The sequence below is a fragment of the Uloborus diversus genome, chromosome 8, assembly GCF_026930045.1.
Source record: "Uloborus diversus isolate 005 chromosome 8, Udiv.v.3.1, whole genome shotgun sequence".
NCBI lineage: Eukaryota > Metazoa > Arthropoda > Arachnida > Araneae > Uloboridae > Uloborus > Uloborus diversus.
Genome location: NC_072738.1, coordinates 52,494,985 through 52,513,534, shown reverse-complemented (window position 1 = coordinate 52,513,534; position 18,550 = coordinate 52,494,985). Strand labels below are relative to the sequence as shown.

General features: G+C 33.1%; 1 protein-coding gene across 1 annotated transcript in view; it reads right to left on the bottom strand.

Annotated features, from left to right (window-relative positions):
* Positions 1-18,550, bottom strand: part of LOC129228365 (metabotropic glutamate receptor 3-like) — a 144,891-nt gene that overhangs the window by 41,140 nt on the left and 85,201 nt on the right. The window contains exon 6 of the mRNA XM_054863044.1: positions 12,651-12,910. Coding sequence (XP_054719019.1) covers positions 12,651-12,910 — 260 coding nt within the window. The remainder of the gene's footprint in view (positions 1-12,650; positions 12,911-18,550) is intronic.

Here is an 18,550-nt window from a genome sequence, read left to right as displayed (position 1 = left end):
CAGTAATTAGAAAACGAAAATATCATCTTTAAGATGACATCTTAATTTTATTCTGACGCGGAAGGGTCGTGTCACCAGCAGTGGAAAAGTTGTTCTAAGAAATTGGTAATGTATTGATGTCATCGTCGTCCCCTTCGTCCTGCATAAATATTTTGATTCCGTTGTTGTAACAACCCTTGCAATGCAAGCTTGCGGCAAAGTAACAAGCGACCTTCCGGTCACTTGTAGAAAAGCAATCGGTGAAAATCATCTCCAAGATTCCGTCAGGAGCAGAGCAACATCCGATTCCGAGAGTTTCGGCACGAGTCATTCCTCCTTTCCCAAACCCCCAATCGGGTTCTTCACGATTAAATTCCTAGCTACAGGTGTGTACCTTCTGGTACGGCAGATATTAGACATCAGTCTTGATGTGTGCAGCTACTTTGATAAATGATCTGTAACGGAACTCGTTGAGGGACTTTTCTGTGGCTAGAGCACCATACCGTGAGAGATACATATGACCCCAGCAGCCTCAATGGATTCAGGAGAAGTAGAACTGTTGATATACTTTGATACATGTTGTATTATTTAGATTTCTGGTACATTTTGGCGTTAGAAAGTGGTGATCAGTTGGGGATTTAGCTATCAAGAGAACAACTAGGAAGTCTTCCTCTCAAATGATAGCTGCCGAAAATTTTTGTCATCTGATGATAGTCGTCTTCGCAATATCAACGTCAACATCACCTAAAGCCCGGAGAATATTCGTCTCGTTTTTCAACAACTTAATCATAAGCGGATTTGTCAGCTGACTGATATCATAAAACTTGGACAGAAACCTTCTTGCCTGACCGTCGCGTCGTTTCAATTTTTTGACGATGATGTCCATATGGTTTATACAGTCGTCTCTTTTTGCCTAACAGTTTTGTAGACTAGGTATTATCAGCAACAATAAATTCAAATTAAATTAAATCGATGTCGTTATCAATTTCCTTAAACAGTGTATAGTGCTGACTTTCTGCACGTAATCAGTCCACCAATTCATGCTGCATATACGTAATTTTGCAAAATTTTTGTCGGATTCCTTGGTAAAGGGCTGTGTCCATAAATAATGTCACACTTTTTTTTTCAACATTTTTAACACCCCCCTGTCTCAAAGCTACTTTTCATAAACATATTCGTATTGAAAAATGCTTGATGTCACTCTTCTTACTCTGTCCTTTCCCCTTGTCACAATTTCACGACTCCCCCTCTTAAACATCTTTTGTGTTGTAGTAATCTACAAATGCTTCTTTATTGTCTATTAAGATTGTCGAGTTCATTGAGGAAAGAGGAACTGCGCGATTCTTTTGAGTCAGTTTGAAATTTGTGAATGGCTAGTGTTCCATTTTTTTCAATGAAGGTGCGTGTTTGAAATTTTATAACTTTTGATTGGTTGAATAAAATATAACATAATAGCATATCAAATTGAAGGAAATTTAAAGTTCTATAGCTTTGTCATTGATAATTTTCATGAATACTGGATCCTGAGAGGCACTAGGAGCAAATGTTTGACAAAAAGAAAGAATTTTTCCGAAAATCATCGATTTTTCATAACATATACCCGGAAAATTATTAGACATTTGACACATATGTGTAGAAACAGTTTCGTAGGAAGTTTATTTAGCTTGAACTTTTATTTTAAACGCATTTTTTCCATCGTTTCCGACATTTTCTCGAAAAACCCAAAATTATCTTCCCCCTCCCTCCTACCTTTAGCTCACCCCCCAGGGTCGGGGACTTTTAGTATGTTTACTTGTTAACTACTCCTAACAATATTCTGAAGTCAAAAATAATCGTATATTCCATGCATGCTACAATGTGTTCATTGACAGGACTATTATTATTATTATTACTTGGTGCCTGCGTTACTAATGCGAAGTTTCGAAAAGTGACTCTCGTTTCGTTACTTTGAAAAAAGCAACGTGCCCCGGGATGTGCTACACGCTCATAGAGCATGCATGAGTTAACATTATATTGCAGCTGCTTTGATACATATGTGTATCCTATATTCATTACTTCACGGACCGCGGCTCGTTCTGATTACGAAATGCAGGCGTGAACTGTTAACTGACGTCCGCTGCTCAGGAGTAACGTTTGGACTAATAGAAGAGAAATAATTTCGTTCCAGATAACATGTTATCTTTATTTATTAAATAAGTGTTAAGAAAAAATCTGGTAGTAACTATGTAACATTACGCTACAAATGGGGGATCCGATTTAAAAAAGACCCATATTTTCAAAACTACTGCAATTATTACCAAAAGTGATACATGAATGTAAGGAGAAATACATATAGTTTTCCACTTTTATGAAAATTCGACGTGTGAGCCTTTTTTTCTTTTTTACAAGACAAACGTCTAATATGCAATATAGGATCTGGTGGGGGAAAGTGGTCAATGGGGTAAAGTGGTCATTCGTCAAACAAGTGGCTATAGCTTTTAAATAAATGTTCGAATGAATGTGAAAATTTTATTATACAGTAAGGCAGTTAGAAACTGCATTTTGAATACAAAATTTCACAACTGGCACAATTTTATTTGGTAAAAAAAAATATTTTGTGTGAATGTAAAAGGTTTTTAATCTAAACATCTTTTTTAACTTCCTTGGGAAATTTTGTTTGTTAGAATTATGAACAAATTGACTGCATAGGAAGCTTCCTATATGCCTCAAGAACTCTTACTCATTAGCAGTTAGCTGAATCTATTTTAGATAATTTTTTAGAACAATTTAAGTAAGATGGGGTAAAGTGGTCATAATATTAGGCTTAACGAATATTGTTCTTTTAATGCCACTTAATCGTTAAGTATAAGGCAGATATAAATTAAATATTAATTTCACTTAATATATATTGTTTTTACAGTGAACGGAGTTAAATATACGAGTATATGCGCATGCATGCATAAGCATATACTCGTGTAGGCCGTATTTACACGTATTTACAAAAATGCACCAATAAATATGTAATACTCAGGTAGTCACGTATACACGCGTACGTACTCGAGTAGACACTTACATACAAGCATATAATATACAGGGTGAGTTTAAACTTTTGAGCAAATTATTAAAAGGTGTTAGAGGAGAGGATAAGAAGTAAGAGAGTCATAAAGAACATATGGTTACAAACACATTACTGACGCACCACATGCACTCAAAGTCAGAAACTAATGGATCCAAAACATGTCACAAATTTATTGCACAAAAACAATTTTACACAACATTTTAGGTCTCAAGAAAGTTTTAAAGCGATTGATGAAATTTGCGGCCTGCAGCTGTAATACATGTGCGTCGCAATCACAAAGCACTCTCTGTTGCAATAACGAGACTTTTGAAAAACTTTCATCAGTCGCTGCGCCTTTGTTGCGATGCTTGTATTGGAGCTACTACAGGCCGTAACTTTTAACAACTGCTCAAAATATTTTTTATAAACTAAAATGTTGGGCAAAATCATCTTTGTGTAACAAATTTATGACCTTTTTTGCATCCATCAGTTTCTGACTTTGGGTGCATGTAGCGCGTCAGCGAACGTAAGTTCCTTATAATTCTTTGCTTCTTATCCTCCCCTGTCACACCACTTAGATGTTTGCCCAAGAGCTTGGATTCACTCTGTAAGCACACATGTATGTAAGCTTATATACTCGTGTATAAATACATGTACTGGTGTATACACGTAAATGTATGTATATACGTCGTTACAGGTATGTAACCGTGTTTGCACGTATACATACGTATATACTCGTGTTTCACAATATATATATGTGAGTAGACACGTATTAAACACGCACTGGATGTATCCACAAATTAACTCGTGTATACTCGTATATGTGTGTATGTACACTTATATATCCTTGTATATGACTACTGTACACGTATATAATCAGGTGTGCACGTAAATACTCGAGATACAAGTGCATACACGCATATGATGTTCGTTTACACGTGTATATACCAGTACATACACCTATAGGTAATCACGTATACATGCTTATATACTCGTGTATACACGTATATACTTGAGTAGGCGCGTGCATGCATGTATCTGATGCATACATGTATCTATTCATGTATGAACGTGTTTACTAATATTTACACGACACGTATATGCTTGGGTATACACACATATGCTTGTGCATATACTTGTTACTATAAAAATAACCGAAATATACAAATATTAGGGTTGTTTATAATGGTTTTACATCTATTTTTAACTATGACCACTTTACCCCATGCTATGACCACTTTACCCCACTCCTTGAGGTAAAGTGGTCATAAATACAAAGGGAAAGGAAAGTATTATAAAACTACTCAAACCAATATTTATTTTCCTAAAACTCCATGTACCGTGTTCTTTAATAATGCAATGTAAAATAAAAACAAAAAAAGCTTAAGTGTTTAAGTATTTATTGTATTTATTATTCACCTAAGTTGAAAACCTATGAATTTATGACCACTTTACCCCATCAAACCCTATCTAGTTGCACACGCCGTGTGTGTGTGTGTTTTGTGAAAGGATTACGCCTAACAGAGCAGTATACAGGGGCATTATTTTTGTGTTCAAACCCCATCGGAAAGTTTTTAAAACAATTCTAAACAATGCTTCTTCCTATTCCTATTCAGAGTCACAACTGACTACAACTGTATATATGTCGAGGACTGCATACTAAGTGTAAACAATGCTTCTTGTAATACTTTTTCTTTCTGATATAATAATTATTATTATTTATTTTCTACTGTTTTCTTCCTTTTCAATTTCATTTGAAAAGAGGAATATTTAATGTTGAAAAATTGAACAAAAATTCAGTACTTTGTTAGCATACTGTACAGTATTTATTTTTACTGTAGTTATTGCGAACATCATTTCTTACAAAACAATACAACAATCCATCCTTCAAATTTTGACCAACTGACGCTAACAAAAACATTGAAATCATGTAAACTTGAAAGAGCCAAGTTCTAAATTTAACATATTTTTCTTATTGTCAAAACTGTGAGTTTAAGAAGCATTGCTTCGAATATGAATATATGAGTACACGCATCGTTTCTTTTGAGTTATTGAGACAGAACATTTAGTAGGGGCTCAAAGAAATAATGTCAATTTCCTTTTTTACATTAGTCTAGATCATCGTTTCCCAACCGGTGGTTCGCTAGAATTACGAAGGGGGCTCGCGAAAGTAATATTGTAGTGGCTGAAATTTAACATGTTTGAGATGAACTCTCAAGTTCAAGCGTTTTTATTCGCCATTTATTAATTTTGTTTCTTGCACATCCGATGCTTTTTGGATACAAATGTTAGAACACTTCCTGACATTTCATTTTGTAAATTTAAAGAATTAAGTACGTCATTTCAAGGAACGGGATTTTACTATTTACTGAATTGATAATAAACATTTCTAAAGCTTTACCAATGATTAGCAACACTTTCTGTATGATAAATCAAAGCAACAGTTACAAAAACTGCTAGTAAATCTTCATACATTAAAACGTGAGGGATTCTTTTCGGTTTCATTTTATCCTCTGTTTGTCAACCAATTTTCTTCATTCTTTCTTTGTTCAGTAGCTATTGCCGAGTTTTGGTGCCATCAATAAAATTTTTAGAATTCAGACGCTAGTTAGCGGGGATATTAATTAAAAACGCATTTTCGTCCTAAATGGCTCTTTTTACGCGAACGGATGTTCCAATCTTTACAAGTTTAATATGGTTGGAAGGTTTTAACAAAAATATTCTAAACGATGATTTCCACAAAGCACCCAAGGGCCAATAACCTAAATTCACTAGGAAAAGTTGTAAGCATTTTTTAATTAGCGAATCTCATACTCGAGGAGTAATTTATCAAAAGGGTTAATTTATCAAAATCAACTTTTTGGAAAAATTCATTTTATGTCGTTTTCTTGATCTTTCAGATGACCTTTATCGTATTACTTACTCTCAGGAAGTCCAAACGTGGAAAATCCTACTTTATTTAAGAGTAAAGTGGGACTTTTTGATCGAAAGGTAACAAATCCATCCTCTGCACTGTTTATTTGGAACAAAATGGGACATATCCTGAAAGAATTTGTAGTATGAAGACTTTTAGATTCAAAGGAACACATGTCCAAATACCTCAAACTTTCGTTCGCTACTTTTAGGTTCATGTACTTGGATAAGAGAATATGAGAAGGTGAAATAGTACTAGAGTTTTGGTGAAATTGGAATTTCAAACATTCAGTTTTTCGTTCAAAAGGTCACATATAAAAAATTAAGATGGCGATATCTCTTTGTTTTTTTTACACAAACATTTCTTACTCAGGGCCATGATTTGCTGCGCTTTTGTGCTCAATTCTGTACCAAGAGAGGTTGATAAAACTTTTGCTCTGCTGTATTGGCAATATATTTGTTTCAATAAGGCTTCCAACCCCCGGAAGAAATTTTGAAATGTATATTTATATAATAGAGATTGACTGGGATGCCGTGAAGAAATTCTAATTCTTTAACGAGTGCCGCGAGTGTGAAAAGTTTGAGAACTCCTGCAATACATATACTCAGTATACGTTCGAAAACGCGAAGCTCCTAAATTGACTAGAAAAAAAACTAGAAACAATTACAATGCAGCTGAAAATTCATTGTTATTTGCTTTTTTTTTATGTGAGATAGTTAACATGAAGAAATTGCTGAATAATATAATGTTTTGCCATTGCTCGCTTTCTTGCATTTGTTTTAATTATTTAGGGTTTAGATAACTACAACAATTTAAAACATTTCCCTTTTGATTTTGTTTTCGGGACTTTAAAAGGTACTTTTTTTTAAGGAGGGGGGGGGGGGGGAGTGAGGGAAGAATGAATTTTACTTTTGATTAGATTTCCTTCTTTCAAAGAACACAGTAATACTTGCATTTCCTATCAGCGTAAACAAATCACAAGGAGAAGCATTGCGTAAAATTGACGTTCTATTACGACATTCAGTGCTTTCGCATGGATCATTAAGCAGAAACTTTATTTAAAAAAAATACAATAACGAAAAATAAAAAATAATACCTTAGGTCTCTTTTAATATAGGTCCAGATAATATATAAAATTTATTATCTCCAAAAACTACGAATTAATTTTTTTTACTGCAAAAAAACAAAATTGCTACTTTGGGGCAAATTACCCTTACTGTCAGACAATTCGCCACACTTCATCAGGTTAAATGCCCCACTTGAGGTAATATTATCAAACTTCGTATAACAAGCAAAAAGTAACTAAATGAATGCAAATCAATAGGAATCATAATACGAGCAACGTAATAATTGCTAATTTACACAAAAACAAAATTTTTAACGCATTTTATTTATGAGTTATAATGTTTGTAACATATAATAATTTTAGAAATTAGTAAAAAAAAAAAGCTACTGTGATTTTTAACATATTTTGACATTTTCAAAATTATTTTACTTAGTTCTAGATTTAAAAAATTTAATATGCATTTGTGTTAAACACGAGCTGTACAAAATCAAATTTCACTACGTTGCAAAAGGTTACTTAATACAATTAGCCGTTGATAAAATTAAAAATAATGACAACTTCTTGGAAACAAATTTGAATAATACACTTTTAGAAAAAAAAATCCCCTACAAATAGCATTGACGCAAAGGAAAATGAAAATGATGCAAATTTTTTTTTTCTTCAATAGTTTTTAAACTAAGTGTACAGAAATGCACCGACGTATACTATTCCGAATCACATCAACTCGGAGTGACGAGGTCTCTTAATTTTTCCCTTAATTCTGAGCTGCTAAGTAAATTGTTTATGTGGTTCAAATAAAGAAGTTAAGGTTCAACTTTTTCCTTATAATTGTTTTACAGATGATCAACAGATGGCATTGGCACTGTTAGCGGTTCCTATAAAAATCCAGCAATCATCAGGAGGAAAAGGAGGTGGTGGAGGAAAAGGCGGTGGAGGTGGCGGCGGTGGATGGTGGTGAAAGAAGAAAGTTCTTGGATTGTTGAATTGAACACTTTCGAATATATGTGAAACAACTGTCGGAAAAATGGATGGAATAGAAAACGTTTGAAGACTCGTAATTTTCATTACGAATGTTACTCTAATTGTCCGTAAAAATTTAGTTCCTGATTTTCTCTCAGGCACACATTGAACCATGAAAAATTCAGCATTTAATGGACATTTAATCTGCTCCCAAGGAAAAACTTTTGTATTTTCAAGAATGTTTAAATGACTTGCCAAAAACAGAATGTGTAAAATGTTCAACAGATTTTTCACCAAAAACATTTAGCAATTGAATTAAATTTAAGCATGTGTTTCAAAAAATGAATTTTAATTTATAATAAAAATGTCAAAAGTGGTTTCAAAAACTATTCGTATGATATTTTGAGTTGAATAATGTCTTTCTCGCTATTGAGGTCACAGAGGCATTTAAAAAACATTTTCAAGGGAGCCAGCTTTTTTGAGAGATATTTAACCTTGGTAAATTGCTTTTCTAAAGTAAGCAAATTTCTTTCTAAATACCGAACACAAAGTTTAGCAAATTATGCTTCAATTATATTACATTCTTACTGAGTTAGTGGAAGCTCAGGATCATGGCCCTTCATTGCCTCTTTTGCGGGCTCCTGCGAGTGACGTACACAGATATCATTGCACGCACGCACAAAATAACTCAACTTTTTTTGATTGAAGACATTTAAATTAGACAGTAATAAAGGAGGCCGTATGAGCAGAGAAACCAGTAAATCCAACTTTGTAACTGTCATAGTTTTTGCATACTTGCACTGTATACACACATTAAAAAAAATTAATTCGTTTACTATTTCAAATAAGAAGTTACAGTATAAAACAATTTTGCATTTATACAAGGATAATAACTTGTTACGTTTTTCAAACAACTTCAAATGAAAATTAAAAAATGAGAGTAATAAAGCAGATATATCTGCAAATATTTCAACGTTTTCTTAATTATATTTTGAAGAAATTCACTACAAAAATAATAATACTGAATTAAATAAAACTAACACACATAAATAATGCGCAAACATTTTTAAAAACTGATAAAAAATTTAGTGGAGCATTTGCTTCTGTTCCTTAGCTGACAGTAATTCAAAATTGCCGCACTTAGTACCTGGGCTTCAGGCTGACAGCTGACAATAATTCGACTCGGGCATTTTGAACATCTGGATTATTTTATATACTACGACTTTAAAATTTATGTCACGGTCTATCTTTTCAAATATTAGTTTAGCATACGACTTCACCACCACTGATATAGTTATTAGCCAAGGACGAATTCACTATAGAATGTTTGTGTGCAAGTAACGCGCATAAATTTCTTTTTTCTAAAAGACTTAAAAGACAAGTTCTAATGTCTTTTATTCTAGGATGAGTTGCTATGTGCTATGATTATTTCCAAATAATTTTTCAACTGTTTTTAAAAAAGAAAAAAAAACCGGAAAATTAGAGAAAAGCAGACAAAAATATTGAATCACAAATTAGTACAATTCAACGCGGTAAACACACATTTAAAATCAAAAATTTTTTTTAACTCACATTGAATACTCTTTTGTTACACGTGTGAATAATCATATAGTGTTATCAATGAAACTAATGGTAAAATATTTGATTGAGAAAATGAACCCAATATTATAATCATATTTCAAAAATAAATTCTGCAGCTAATAAAAAGTTTAAAAAAAACGAACAGGACAAGCACCTTTAAAAAAAATATGTAATTGAAAACCCTCATTTTTTTCATGTGATTCAAAATGTGTGTGTTGGTTAATTAGTTCGTTTTATGTTTAAAAAAATGTTTCATTGCTTTAATTTGTCAACGATGTTTTGAAATTTTATGTATGGATGAAATGCAAAAAAATTGGAAAGTTAGTTTGTTAAAAGGTCTTTCGAAACGCAGGAATTTCGTTTTTCATAGAATTTTTCAGCTTTGTAGATTGAGCACAGTAAATTGAGAAAGATTGAGAAACAACTAAATGATAAATCTAAAGCCAGGAAGCAAAAGACTGAGTAAAACTCCTGATTTACGATGTTTAATGAGTCAATTAAAAAACTTATTATTTTGCAGAAAATACGTAGAACTAAGTACGAAAATTCCTATTACTGTTAAAAAAAATCCAAATAACTGAGTTTAAAATCGTCTTCTGAGTATTCAAGCACAAAATTCAAATATTTAATGGTAATGTACTCCAGCTCGGGGAAAGGGCTAAAGGCTAAAGGGAAAAAAATCTAAGAACAAAAGGGAAAATTCTATTTATACTAATAAAGAAAATTTCAATGCTTTATCAAGAAATAGGTAAATTACAGTAAATATTTGTTGCAACCATGTTATAGGTGATAAGTTTGATCAAAGTAACGGTGCTTATAGAATCTGATGTGCTTAAAATCACCATTACTTTGGTCAAACTTATCACCAAAAAAAAAAGGGATAGTAACTAAATTTTACTAAATTTACTAAATTTTACTTTTTTCTTGGTGAAACCTTCAAGTATATTTTCAAGAGTGAAAAGATTAAAAACGCACGAAAACTTCAATTGAATACCCAAAGAAGTTGAACGGAAAAAATAATTTTCTGAGTAAACGATTTAACAAGAGATTAAAAAATAATTTCAATGTCGAGTTGGTGACATGTAAAAAAAAAATTCATCACTGAAGATGAACGCAAGGATATGGAGAGTTTGTGACATGCAGTGACCTAAGAAATTTAAATAACTGAATATGAACGATGATTGAATTATATGAAGAATTTGTGACGTACGGTGACGTAAAAATTTGTAATGTCCAAATTACGACAAATGATGATTGTATGACATTTAGAATTTGTGTCATTGAGCGACGAAGAAAATTTTAATGACTAAAGATGAATGGTATGGAGACTTTGTTACAGGCAATGACGTAGAAATTTGTAACGAACAATGATAAAATGATGATTGATTAATATGAAGAGAGAGTTTTAGTGAGAAGCACACATTTGTTCATAGCGCATCGAAATACGTTTGTATGACTTTTAAATATGTGATTTCTGTGTTCATCAATATATTGCTTTCTAATGTGAAATTTTTTTGCCATTATTTAGAGTGAAATATAACCTTACCAACTGACGAAAAAATCTGCCCCTTAGTTGCAATTAAAAGAAGCAATTTACTTTTAGTGATATGCGTTGCAAGTTTTGTGTGAATCTATCTCATAATTAATGTTAAGATCTATTTATTAGATGATTTGTGACACTTTATTAGAAGATAATATCTAGTAAGTGAGTCAAAAAATCTAGGAAGAATAAATCAAAGATCTAGGAAACCAAAAAACAAAAACTTGTTATAATGAATTTTTTGAGAGTAGGGTGCAATATTACATTTCGAACGCACCGCATGAGATATATGCACCTAAGCTGTAATTAAAAGTAATAATTTATTTACAGTGATATATACTATGTTTTTTTGTCTTATTGTCATTATATTTTAAACAGTAGTGACGTTCTGTTACTAAATGTTTTGTAATATTAACTTCTTAAAATGCTATGTTTCATTCTTGTCATGTCATAAAATACTGTGTAAATAAATAAATAAAATTATAAATAAAAGAACACCTTTGCGTTGTACGAAAAATTATTGTACTAAAAATAAAATCTTTTTTTTTCTATAAGTAAAAATGTGTGAAAAGTTGTTGATGTTTTGAATGATTTAGCATCTTTGCCTTGATACATTCAACAGCTTTACAATCAAATTACTTGAACACTTTTTCACTTCAATTTCAGTTTCGAATACAGACATGCCTGTTGTTTATTTACGTATTTCCTATTACAAGTTACTGTAAAATGCCGATTTTGGGCATACTTCAAAATTCACCAATGTAAAAAGATTGTAGAAACGTTTGTAGAAAATAAGGGGGTAAATGGGCAAATGTGCCCGATTTCTTTCAGTAACATATATCTTGCAAATAACATGAAGAGAAGGCACTAGTTGTTCTCTGGTATGTAATACATAATACAAATCCTTAATAAGAGTACAAAGACTTTTTTAAACACTTAATAAAATAATTCCTTCCTCCCTCCCCACTGGATAAGAGCATTAAAAAGTGCATAACACTTTTCCCGAAACGGGAAGTGTTTAGAAAAGGCTATTAACGAGATAGTCAGAGAGCTCACAAAGCTACAAAGGGAGCTCAGGTCTACTAAGGAGATCATATGGAATAGCACTGATTTTTAAAATAAAATTTTTGTTTGTATTATCATCTGATTTCAGTTTTCTTATGCTTTTAAACTCTCAGTCAATTAAAGTACCCTTTTCAAGTTCGGTACATTTGATTTGAACACCTGCATATTTGTCTTCAAAAGATAATTGAAGGAAGTCTTATGCTCATCTCTTCGGGCAAGGTTACAAAATTAGTTTTCTACTCATAATTTTAAAAAGTAAGTTGGTCGCACTGTACTCATCAACAGCTATCGTAGGTATAATATGTAGAACTAATGATGAGGGAGGAAAGTCTGCGAAAAGGGAGACTAATGTCACCATGGATGTGAATTCTGTAAGGGGCACCTATTGGTAGCAGTTATAAACCTCCTGTATCCATGATAATTGCTTCGACTGACCGCAGGACTGTTGACTTTTCGTGTCGAAACAGGAAACATAACATCATTCCACAGGACATTAGAATAAACTTACCAGTAAAGTGTACTTTTCCCAAAGCTTCCTTTAGCTCTGACCCATCCAAAGTCTTCATCGCATCACAAAGTCCAGGGGTGTTCTTGCACTTCGTCTTGTGGATGTTAGACAGCGCATGCGCGAACGCGTATGCTGAATCTCTGACGAAGTGCAGCGCTTCGCTGAACGTTTGCTTGTCTCCACTGACTTCTGAAATCTTCTGTTCGGAACACCACTTTGGAAATTTTTGATTGTACGGGGTCTGATCAAAATCCGGCAGCCTTGAATAAGAGAAAGATATAGACGCAAGATGTAGCTAAAACAGATACATTATAAAAATGTAGCTAAAACACATACAATAAACATAAGCAAAGAGAAAAACTAACTGAAGTACTACGAATTTCGGTTCATTTGACTTTGATTATTCCCAACAAACAACCGGCCATTTTTGTCAACACAGCTGCACAACGTTTTTGCAGCGATAATAAATGCGCGTGGGGTATTTTTGTAAAACAATTTAGCTGTCTCTATATATTAAAAAAATTAACGCTGAAGAAATTGGGAAATTCTGTCTGTGACATCCTTACGTCCAGGAGGCCTAATAGCACCTACAGACTTGAAATTTTGCGCAAAATTACTTCGAGTCCCGGAGGTCTGCAACTGGAGTTTTCTATTTTGACTTTCGAATTGGTTTTTTTGACTTTCGAAATTTTTTTAAGCTAATATTTCAAGTAAACTGTGTATTAAAGGGATAAAGATTTCCCAGACGAATTTTAAAACAGACTTTTCAAACGTACAAAACCGCCATTTTGCAATGCTTAGGAGCCCCTTATACCTAGGTTTGCCAGATTTCTGAAATGATGAACCGGGACACCGGAACGCCCCCCACCCCCGCGCGTCGCTAGTATTCAAAAGGTTACACACCTGTGATTGATTTTTTGAGTGTTTTATAGGGCAGTTTTATTCTTAATGTTGTGAAAAAAAGGTTACTTATTATGAACCTAAAACAGCAGTAATAAAAAATGATATAAGCAGATAAAAGTTGAACATTTCACTTCTAAGATGCAAATATTTGATTTATTAAATTAAATATACACAGTAATTGAACAATAATTTACCTGTATTTTTCATTTTATAGGACTTCTTCAGATAGCCTTTTTGGGTTTTAATCTTGTAAATATCCTCACAAACTAATCAGGTATTAATTTTATAAGTCAATGTTACAAATGATAAAGTAATTATCCTAAATAATCCTTTACATTTAATTGTATTGAGACCTTTTTGGTCATTTGCAGTCAAATTTATCTTTTTCCGGAACAGGAAATAAACCGGCCGGGACACCGGGATTTTGGCTGAAAACCGGGACGTCTGGCAAGCGTACTTATACTTATACCTGTGCAAGTTGGTAGTACAAGTTGGTTTGGAACCCGGGAAAGGGGTACTTATCAAAGCGATTTTTTTTAAATATCTCGGTTATGCATGTTTTTATCAGTTTATTTTTGTCATCAGGTGGGAGCGGGATTGTGCTCTAATTATGAGCTTTTTTATTCAAGTTCTATTTTCGACGGGAGGGAGAGGGATATTTTCATTTTGTTGGAAATTGAACTCAAAAGGAGCTTTTTAATCTGATTCTTTCTAATAGACGATTTAAATCTTTGCAAATCAAATAAGATGATGAGCGTGAGCGATCAGAGCGGAGCCCCTAGATAAATAAAAAAGACAAAGGAAACTGAAAATATCGTTTACATTTTTCTCCATATTCAACACATGCCTTTTCCTTCTTTCTACATACAGGATGTCCTGGAAAAGATTAACTGTTTTCAAAACTTTATAACAGGAGAACGGTTAATGATAAAAAACAAATTCTTGCTGAAAATTCATGTGTTGGGCGCAATTTTTTTCCCTCAGAGTTTCTAATGTTAGCTCAAAAATGTTTCAATAGATGGCGCTGCACGTAGTAAGCCTGTAAGTCGAAAAATAATTGAAATTCACATATTTTTCCTCCGATTGCGACATGTGATTACAGCTGACGATTGTTTGAAAATATTTGGAACTAAAGAAGTGTGGGGGGGGGGGAGTTTACGGCCAACCACATGAATATTCAACAAGAATTATTTTTTTTTAATCATTACCATTTTCCTGTTATAAATTTTTGAAAACAGTCGTTCTTTTTCAGGACATTCTGTACCTTTTAGCTTTGTCTAAACATATGTCATTTGTTTAATAAGTTTTGTGTTCAGACTTCAAAGAAAGATGCATATGAAGAAACACGATCTATGGCTGCAGATCTATGCGGTGATCTATTCACCGCTCCACCGTAGTAGAACCGTTGACCAAAACAGAACTTTCTTAGGTACTGAAAAACTGATAATCACTGGGTTCTAGTTCAGTAAGATTATAAACTAGCTCTTCTCCTTTCGCAACATTCAATTTTTCGTCAGCAGACTGTTTACTTTTCATTTATTTATTTTTCGTTAATGAAAAAATTTTCGCATCTTATTTTGCTTATTTTCGCAAAATTTTCTTTCGGCGCTTTTGTCGAAATTTACGAAGGTAGCAATAGTCGATATTTCAAAACAAAATAGACTTTTGTTACATGAAATGCACCGCCAGCTCAGTCTCGTGCTTGTTAGCACTCATCAGCCCCGCTTAGGAAGTGACTAAGCAATAGGTGAAAAACCTCTTAAGTAAGTCAAATATGCCAAACAAACTGGTATCTAATATAGTCTGTCTTAATTCTATATTAGCTATTAGTTGGTTTGGCACTCTTGGCTTGAGGTTTTTCACCTCCAATCTCAGTCACTTCCTAAACCGGGCTGATGAGTGCTAATAAGCACGAAACTACAGTTCTCGGCAGGAATGACTGAGCTCCTGGCTATAGGGTGTAACTTACTGAAAATGCACTTTTATTATCAGAATTAACGTCGATACAAAGGAAACTATTTCTTTTACGCTCTAATAGTTTCCAAACTGATGTTGAAAGTTTTAAAATCCGAAATAATGCTTCGAACCCCTGATGTGCCTCTTCAAGACCCCGACTTGTGTCGCAATCGACAGATTGGGAAATCGAATTCAAAGGTTCAAATTCAAAAAAATTCAAATTAAGGCATTAAAAAAAAAATTTTTTTTTAGCCACCAGTTAGAGTTTTTGATTATGTTTTATAAATACAAAAACAAAACGGGTTACTTGTCATGTACTTTTCAACTCAATTATTAACGCTCGGGAGACCGCTAGGTGCTATTAACGAACTCATTGTCTCTCCTTAAGCATTCTATTTTGCGGTGGAAGTGGTTAACCGTGTGATTTCGAAATCCTCATGATTATTCGTAATCACCACTAAAATTGGTGAAGATAATAAACTAAGATCTCAAAAACTCATTGATGAATTTCAAAGTAATATATTTTAATTTTTAAAAGTATGAGTCATTTAATATTACAACTGTGCACATCGCTTACTGCATGAATTCTTTGTTTTGAAGTTGATAATCGCTGTAGATGTAATGGTAAAAGTTTTTGCACTTTTTCTTTAGCTTGTTGTAGATATTTAATGCGAATAAATAAAAATGAAAAATAAAAAGTTTTAGAAACATGGAGCCTTCAACTGTACAACATGGAAATTCTTAATGAAAAAAAAAAAAAAAAAAAAAAAAAAAAATGTTTTAAAAGTGAAATTTTTGACTGCGACATCTTTAATTTTTCAGAAACAAATTATTATTTTATTATTTTCTTTTTTCTAATTCATGTGATATGCTGACTTTACTTTCGGGAAAATCATTTAATTTCTAAATTGAAACTTTTATCAGACATTATTTACTGTTATTCATTTATTTAATTTTCAGAACCATTTTTGGCAATATCGAAACGAAATTTTGCTTAATGCATGCACGCTTTTAAGTTAGTCTTTCAAAGAACTCTTTTGTATAGCGGTACATAACCTATTTTTGCCGGATTAAAGAAGTAGTAGCAGGTATGTTCCCATACACGCCGTATACTCTCAAACATTTTTTATACAGATAGGGTATACCCTCAAGCGTCAAAAGTTTTCGTTTATAATTCAGATTCTATCATCGAATTTTAAATGTTTCCTAAAGCAAAAATAGTACATTTATGTCAACTACATTTTCCCGTAAGTGACCTTGTTTCTTTATATTTCTTAACACTTTATAAATAAACGCGTTTTGAAAATACGCAAGGAGTGCAATATCATTTGCTTATCCTTATTCAATCAAAAGGAATAGTGAGCTCAGTGTTAGTAAATTAAAGGTAATTTTCGAAATATAAGGAAAATATGAAACTTTAATTTCATCAGTTTTTTTTCTCCCTGGAAAACCCAGAACTCTATCACCCTTGGGTTATACCCTCAAGAATTTCTGGACTTATTATGTATATGATCACATACACAGATTGCGCATAATGGATTATTGGGAGTATACCCTCAGAAAAATTGAAGGGAACATGACTGAGTAGTAGTATAATACACTCCAGTAATACGTAGAATGAATAGAAATGGAAGTCAAAGAGAGACTAGAGGTGCCCATCGCCATAATACTGAAAACCCCCTCCCAAGAGGGAGAACCCCCCTTAAAAGACAAATATACCCCCACAAAACGCCTCACCCCCCCAGAAAAAACTTCGACGGCACAGTTTCCACTAAGGTGAGCACCAAAGGCGCCCATATGGGGAGGGGGAAGGGGGAGGGCTCGAGCCTCCCTTTGAAATTAGAGCTTCCTTGCTTTTAGTACTTTATTCTTTGTAAAAATGTAAAAACATTTCGTCTCCAGCAATTAATGAATAAGTCATTAAAAATGTCAAATTTTAATAACTCTAATCTGTACTGAAATTGGTTTCTATGGGGAGAATATCCTGCTAAACATGGGGAAAATATCTGAGCCCCTTAAAATTTTGCATATGGGCGTTTTGGTGAGCACCTCTGGAGAAACTTATCTTACCTGTAAAGTCGTTTAGAATTACCACAGTAAGGATTTAGATACATAGGTTAAGGCAGTCGCTCCCAATCTTTTGCACGCCACACCCCCTTTTTGGTCAGTTAAACAGCCCGCGCGAGCTTCAAACAAATTTGTACACAAGATTTAAACGAATACACTTTTATTAATCGAATTAACCGCAATTAACATCACTACAAAGAAAATTTTTTTTTTCTGCCCTAATAAATTAAAAACAAGTATTACAGATTTTAAAAGTAGGAATAATATCTCAAATCCATGAGAAGCGCTTCGCAAGGTTATAGTTCACAGAGTTTGAGAACCCTCTTATATATATATATATATATATATATATATATATATATATATATATATATATATATATATATATATATATATATATATATATATATATTAAAAAAAAAAACCTGAACTTTATCCACTAGTAGGAATTTTCAATTATGTTTTACAAATATTGAAAACTGTAGCCTACACTTCGAGTATGGATTACAATTGGGATAATATTAAATGCTTAGGAGTGCACTAAATAGTACAATCTCCCAAAAGTTTAAAGAGCATGCTGAAGTATGCAGTTCTACTAATACCGTTCTCCCCTTTTTGTGATGGAGCGAGCGCCTGCTCAGAAAGCCAAAGAAGGTTCAGATTTAATGTTCTAAATTATTACGTTTTTCTTTTTTTTTTTTTTTTGAACAATCACGAATTGCTTACTACACATGACCGTTCAATGACGTCCGTCCTTAGATTTTACTCTTCTACTAGTGGTACCCGCACGGCTTTGCCCGTAGTAGAAAATAAAAAGGACTTTTAAGTCGCCTGCATATTTACAAGTACTAGTAATGTATGGCGAATTTCTTGCCAACTGGATTGCCCATGTTATAGTTCCACGTTATGATAACTTGGTAATTTACTCGTAAATCCTATGATAATTTTGCTCCGGAAAATGTTCTTAAAATTGG